General features: G+C 33.6%; 1 protein-coding gene across 1 annotated transcript; it reads right to left on the bottom strand.

Annotated features, from left to right (window-relative positions):
• Positions 1 to 5,400: 5,400 nt before the first annotated feature.
• LOC149166999 (uncharacterized) lies at positions 5,401 to 6,932 on the bottom strand. Its single transcript, XM_089431442.1, has 2 exons — positions 6,622 to 6,932; positions 5,401 to 5,710 (listed from the first exon to the last, which is right to left on the bottom strand). The coding sequence occupies exons 1-2, from the start codon at positions 6,898 to 6,900 to the stop codon at positions 5,594 to 5,596; spliced, it is 396 nt and encodes a 131-aa protein (XP_089287568.1). The 5' UTR covers positions 6,901 to 6,932; the 3' UTR covers positions 5,401 to 5,593.
• Between the last annotated feature and the right edge of the window lie 586 nt (positions 6,933 to 7,518).

Below are 7,518 nucleotides of genomic sequence, written 5' to 3'. Positions count from 1 at the left end.
AGCTTTCTTAGGAATTGACTTGAACCGGGGGTCGAGTACACTGAGAGGGCTAACTAGCTGAGCAAAGTTGATCTCAAAGCCAATTGGTATTTTCTAGTCAAACCCCACACCAATTATCTGGTTTTGAAGTCACTTACCAACATCTCCACTCGGATGTTGCCTCCATTATGAGAGGTTACCTTCAATAGCCAAACACAAATCAAGCCTTGTTCCCCTCTCAAGTTGGAGATACTTCTTAACATTCAAAAATCATGACAAAGATGGATAGTGGAGCATGGATCCACTTCGAAGGATCAAGCGAGTCAGCAATGAAGATCTCTTTTGATTTCGAATCATAACATATCTTTGTTATTTTGGAAAGTTTGTAAATATTTTATTCTCAACAAGGATTCAAGTTTGTTATGTAATAATTAGAATAGCCAGGCCATTGGCACGCTCACACAACTAATTAGTTTAGAGATTTGTCACACTACAAGATATTTTTGTAACTGTTTTGTTAAGACTCCCCCCGTAAAAGGGAAGAGGAACTCATTTGTAAGGGTTTGATTTTCTATTCTAGAGTTTGTAATATTCTGCAAGTTTTGCAAGTTTTCAAGCTTAATGACATGTATGTTATTCTAGAAGATTAATGAAGAAGCTTTTGGTGATTCCAAACATTGATATGTGGAGTATGTGTCCCTGTCTTTGTTTCTTATTTTCATATGTATTTTTCCTCCTCTTAGAAATCATGTAATTGTAACCGTTGGAACAAAATCTTGTATGTCAAATTTATCTATGTCATGCTATGGCAAATGTTACTTGTAGATGTGAGATTGAAAACCTTAAAATGTGCTCCATGGTTTCTAATTTCATTTCCTTTGTCTATACATAATTGTGCTGAAGTTTAGTGCACAGGATTCTATCTCTAGCCCTCTGCACCAGATTTCTTTCTTTTATCTCTTCCCCTACCTATACTACAATAGGTAAAAGGACTTCACCATCTGTATGTAGGCCACCATGGCTGAACTTTAATTCCTTGGAACTAAATGTTGTCAACATGTGAAATGTAACTTGCCTCTCAGTAAGATAATTGAGCCAAATCTAAATCATTCGATATTTAACTCTGGAGCAACATTGATCCATTTTAAAAAGATTCTAAAATGTCCTATAAACTAACCCTTCTCCTCAACTCGGGAATGGTCTCTAGAAACAACCACAATTAAGATTATAGTTACAAAGTTTTTTTTGCTTCTTAATAATTTCACAAAAACTTTGTTTAATCCAACAACTAATACCATCTTCAAATCATATGAAATAACCCTTGAATTGACGTGCCCCAAGCTTATCACTAAGGCCTTTTAATCAAGTTTCATCATATTAACATTATCGAGTTCCAACTTACCAATTACAATCGGTATGTCAAAACCTCATGTCATAAACCTCTTTTCAATTTTCAATTCGATGATATCACATGTTATACGATACCATACAATGGTGACACCCGTATTGATGTGAAGTTAATGTATATGTTATCACTACCACTTACGAAACGCGTATTTGAAGTACCTTGGAAATGGCGCACAAGGTTTTTAAATGAAAAGTCTTTGGTGGACCTTAATTAATACGACATTAATCTGGTGATCGTAATGCTGACGATTTGTAATCTGATGATCTGTTACATTGTGGTTCTCAGGTAATATTACCACCCTCCCATGGCAATGTTACTATCGATAAGTATTTAGTTATAAAGCATTTATTCATAACATGTATTCATCACTCACTAGGTCTTTTCTTTAATGTTGCAGAGGACATATCCAATCACCCTGACTTAGAACTCTGGTAAGAATAGAGTTTATATATTTTACCATCTATAATCATGGGTTTAAACCCAGTTTCCTGACTCGAAGAACTTAATCATTCTCTTTTTTTAATATCAAAGTTTCTAACTATATTTTTATTGAAGAAAATATTTCTTATTTACTAGAAACTCGTTTCACTTGGTTATTTCCACTCCCACGGACCAGTACACTACATTCGCTCTGATATTAAGTATGTTCTTCATGCACTATGGAGTTTTATGATTTAAAGTTCTGATTTGCTCGATTGTCCTTTTGGTGTTTAAATAAACGAAAATGTTTATCCTTTAATGATTGTTGTCCTCTCAGTATATATATCTTGGATATTGTGACAATTAAGGCATTACTGTGATGCTCTTCCAGAATTAGATGTCTTCTGCGCACACAGACCACACATTTCCTGCATCTTTATAAAAGGTCTTTCTATGCTATTGAGTCTGTGATGACAAATTTTATGAAGAATTTACTGTTGGTGCTACGCTATGCACACAACCTTATAGCGTTTGTTCTATATTTATTTCGTTGCTCCACCTTAAAAGTAATATCAAAAGGATTCTATTATTAATTCCTTTATGATTAAACGCTGCTCTCTTATAGAGTCACCCTCCTCAACTTTGTCAAATCGTATGGCATTCTATAAGAATATGAAACCATAGTTTTTAATTTGATATATAGCCACTATGTCTTTGGTTTGGTAGTAAAGTCCACTCCTTCACTTAAAAGAAGTATTTGTATCTCTAAAAGAAGTATCTGTATTTCCTTTTTTCCGTTATGGTGTTGATTTGCTCTTTTTTTAACTTTGGTATGATTTTGTCTCATGATTATATTAAATAACTATTCACATTTCTAGTTTATTTAATAATATTAAATAACCATTTACATTTCTAGTTTCTCTTAAATATTTATGGTGAATTTTTTAATCTGAGGGGAATATATATATATATATATATTTGTGATGTATATATTTTCTTTGTAAATGTTTTCAGCAATATAAAATTATATTTTTCTTATGCATAGCTGAAAAATTTACTTTTTTCTTATATAAATGTGAAATATATTGTATATATATTTTATTTTTTAAAAAGTCAATATAACATCTATTTTGCTTGCAAAGTAAATTATTTGTATTCAAATATCTATTTTTCTTTCTTTTCTTTTAGCATAAAAGTACTAATAATCATTTCTTTCTGAATAATTTTTTTCTTTAGAATCAAATAAAAGGAATTGCCAATAAATTATTTAATCATTTATGTAACATAGGGCTTTTTCATTGACACGAGTGAAATGATCCTTAATTCTCATTTACTTCAATATAATAATGCAAAGAAATAAACAATTTTAACTATACAAAGAGCTTGTAAATAATTTAAAGAAATTAACATATTGGCAAATGAAGCTTCTCACAACTTGTGGGAAAAATTATATATACACCAATGTTCATCCCATCCATAGATTGAGGAGACCTACTACTTGGTCACCAAATTATATATACACCAATGTTCATCCCATCCATAGACTGAGGAGACCTATTACTCTGTCACCCTCATTTTCCTTAATGGCAATAAATTATTTTTATGAGTATTCATATGCTAAGAATGATGTAATTATCTTGAAGAGAATAAGATTATTAAGGCAGTAAATGCCTCTTTTCCTCTCCTTCATGAAGAATGTATAATGAATCTTGAATAATCTTTTTCCTACGACCTTAATCCTTATGTCCCCTCTCTGCCTTGGCCTCCTTTTGGGTGAGTGGTTCTACAAATTAGGGAAAGTTATCTCCCACACCCACCAAATTCGGAAAACAACCAACTGCCCACCAGTTACAATTGTGGTTCATTTTTTCCTAACACACTCTTTGGCAACTTACTCAAATGTTTTTCTTTTTCAATAAATGTCACTGAGTTTTTTTTAGCTTCACACATGGCTGCATATATAATTCTCCTTAAAAAAAAGCATTATTATTAACATAAATTATTTATAATATTTTTATAAATGATGATATGTTTTTCTTTGACATTTACTTCTAAATGCAAATTATCTTCAATTTGCTCACAACAAAATTTAATCAAAACTAATAAATGAGTGGTATTAGACAAACTGTAATACAAGGCATGAGTTGAAGACAGGTTGAAAACATTTAAGAGGGACCCAAAATTTGGTAGTGGAAAGTCCTATGGAAAGTTGATTCCTCTCTCAAAGAAAACATTACAACTTAGTTGTCTCTCATAAATAAGTTGTTAATTTGGGAGGTCCTCTACAACAGAGGTTGCTCTAGGCCTAGAAAATGTCATTAATGCCATCTATAGGAATACATGGCTTTCTATCGTTCAAATCAATTTTGTGATCTATCATCTAGTCAGTCTCAAACCAAAAACGGAGTGGTTTGTGTCAAATCTTACTAGCAGTGTCACTAAATGACTCTATCATAATTCCATTAGATCTCTCTCTCACACCTTCTTTACATATTGATTGATAACATATGAAGAACTCACAATACATGCTTCTTTCAAAATAAGGGCACTCCACTAGAGCTTTGTGTTACAAAGGCCATCGCTCTGGCTTTGGCAAATGTTACTTTGATAGCGCTGGCCAAGGTCATCAATGGAGATATCAATAGAGATGTGGTGTAGGTGTTGCGTAGGTGTAGTCATATATTCCAATCAAACACATTTCTTATAGGGTGTGGTGTAGGCGTAGTCATATATTCTAATCAAACACATTTCTTACAGTGCATATTTTTAGTAAGTAGAGGATTCAACAAAAAAGAGGAATTAATTTCCCTTTGATTTCCTTTTGAAATTTCCATTAAGAAAAACATACCGAGGGTTCAGATGCTTGGTCACTCAAAATTAGTTATTGAACACATTTCTTACCGTGCATATTTTTCGTAAATAGAGGATTCAACCAAAAGGAAGAATTAATTTCCCTTTGATTTCTTTTTGAAATTTCCATTGAGAAAAACATACCGAGGGTTCAGATGCTTGGTCACTCAAAATTAGTTATTGATTGGGAAAATAGAAGACCCATTGTTCACAACCTGGAATTGGAGCCATTATTACAGCTATGAATTGTTAGAGCAGTTAAATCCTAGTTGTCTCAATGTGTGTTAGATTAATTAATTATTAAATTTATTGTTCATTATTGCTAGGCTCAACCAGAATGAATTTATTTCTATTAGGTAGGAATTTGTTAAGGTCTAGTTGTTGAGAGATTCTCTCCAACTAAATAATCTCCAAAAATAATAAGTGGTTGAGATATTCTCACCAAATGACCCTGTGTCTAAAATAATCTATCTATTTTTAAACAACATTCCATATATTTATAAATATCAATTAATTAATAATAATATATATATGCCCTCAACAAATCTGTGTTAAATTTCATCCAAAAATAAAATAAACATATTTCATGGAAATTAGTAACCCTGGTTCTGTTCCTTCGCCATAACTTTAAACCAACAAATAGAAAAAAATTACATCACAGCTTTATTGCTGCGGATACATTCAGAAGGTCGATTGACTAAAGTTTTCCAAAACATGGTAGCATCATCGCTGAAACTATAAAAGTAGCATCCAGTGAGAACAGAACCAATAATACAGAACCAATAATGGCCTGTTTTAATAAATCCTTGACCATTTATAACAAAAACAAATACGAAATCAGCTGCCTATAGTATCTGACAAAACAGCAACTGATCAAGTGGGCCCTATATTTAGGGTAAATAGAAGGGCACATAGTTAAGGCTGTAGCTACTATATTTATTGCACACAATTCATCTGCTTGGCCAGGCGAAAGTGCAAAGAAGATGACTGCTGTGAACGACGAGCCCTGAAGCACTTGGAAGCCACACGTAGTGCTCTGGACAGTGCCGGTCCCTGTTTGCAAACAAAATAGAGAAAGAAACTTATTCTCTTCGAGCCAGACTTCCAATAAAAATATTTTTTACACTTACAGTTACAGTGTGAATTGTCAAAGGTGTTCATCTGGTTAGGAGATATACAAAATTCAGGTAGGTGAGAACTGCTGATCAGTAAAGAAAATTTCCACAAAAAAAGCAAGATTTAAATCTTTCCTCTTATATGAAGTGCAGAAGTGATGGAAGGGTCAAATATTTCCCCTGTTATTGTGGATTTGTATACATTAGCAGGGAGGTGATGATCATATCTCCTCTGGGAAAAGTGCAAGAATCAATTTGGTTAAAAGCATTGTTCTGGCTGGGAAAGGTCTCCTGTTCAGATCTTTCCAATGTTAGAGTGGATTTGTATCCATTAATAGGAAGTTGAAGATGATAGTTTCCATAATTTCTCTTCTAACAAAATGAAAATTGAGATAATGTTCTTGCCTAGAGGTGTGGAGATATTATTTATGTGGTTTATTGCACCAATTGGATACTAGTTACATTAGCAATAACATTTATCTCTTATTCTAAAAAAATGAAAATAATTATCTTCACTAACAATATCTACTAACAATATCTACTTGTGATTCAGAAAAATAAAAATAGATAAACATGTCATAATCTGAGATTCGAAACCAGGTAACCACAGAAATTACACTTAACCTAAAATCCTAAAATTCGAACCCAGGTAAGGAAAAAGAAAACAGACCGTCCAACCAGACGCCCTACCCTCTTGACAAATGTTAAGTTGATTTATATAGAGTGACGTGCATTGTAACGAATGTTGATTTATATAGAGTGATGTGCATTGTAATGAATGATCTTTGACTGAAAAAAAAAATATTTGAAAGAGACAAAAGGCAAAGGAGGAAGTAACTAATCCAATACCGTGTGGGGGGAGGCAGAGGAGATCGAGGAATTGGATGGAGGACGGCTCTTCTTGAAAATCTGCCCGAGTAATTTGTGGCTCCGATTGACGTGTTGGTGGCGGTGGTGCTTCTTCTTGCTCGTTGTGGCATCGGCATAAACGTTGTAAATGGGGCGGAGGGGAGACCATATTGCGCTCTGTAAATAATCAAAGCCATAGATCGAGATATCTGCATATTTGTCGAGGAGTTTATCGGAGGTTTCTCTGTTCACATACTGAACAACGTACACAACTTCCATTGCAGGTATGCTTCTTCTGGATCTGAATATGATTCTTCTGGTGTTGCAGAGGTCAAGTTTTCGGCCCCTGTTGGCCCTTTGGATTGGGTTAAAGAGGTAACGGGAAGGCCATGGAATGAGTCAAAATGACTTAATTGCACGTTGAGGAATAACAATTTGCTGTGGTATAAATTGGTTGCCACGTAAACCCTGCGCGTACATACTTACCTTGCTGATTGAAAATGGTTAATTCCAACTCTCTTTGCGGTGGCCCTGTCTGAAATGGTGAGAGAATATAATCGTCATGCTGTTGTACAAATTAATTGCCACCTAAGACCTATACATTGATACTTGAGAAGGAATATTGTACCCGCTGAAATTGTACATTAATTCACTTTACACGTTCAGTTAAGTAACATACGTGTCAGTTTACATTTTAAGCTTATTTTAAAGAGTCTATAAATTAATTATGACAAAATCTATAGGAAATTTTGAAATCTGGGTTATAGCGGTCAAACTTCAGGATTTTGGGTGTATGAGGGGTACTTGATGGGGCTAAATCCATTTCCATTGTCAAAAACCGATTCATATACTTGAGCATTCTGATTTTTTTATTTTTTTATTAATGGGATTCCACCC

Source organism: Pinus tabuliformis, chromosome 5_1 (assembly GCF_031772625.1).
Source record: "Pinus tabuliformis cultivar Carrire ecotype Pingquan chromosome 5_1, CPIR1, whole genome shotgun sequence".
NCBI classification, from domain to species: Eukaryota; Viridiplantae; Streptophyta; class Pinopsida; order Pinales; family Pinaceae; genus Pinus; species Pinus tabuliformis.
Note: the sequence above shows the minus strand (reverse complement) of the source record. Positions and strands in the feature narration are given on the sequence as shown.

What these genes read in the sequence shown, in the direction of transcription:
- LOC149166999 (XM_089431442.1), bottom strand. Translation starts at nt 6,900, where the DNA reads ATGGAAGTTGTGTACGTTGTTCAGTATGTGAACAGAGAAACCTCCGAT. An exon ending in CCTCTGCCTCCCCCCACACG is followed by an intron (nt 5,711 to 6,621) that starts GTATTGGATTAG and finishes GTTTGCAAACAG; the next exon opens with GGACCGGCACTGTCCAGAGC.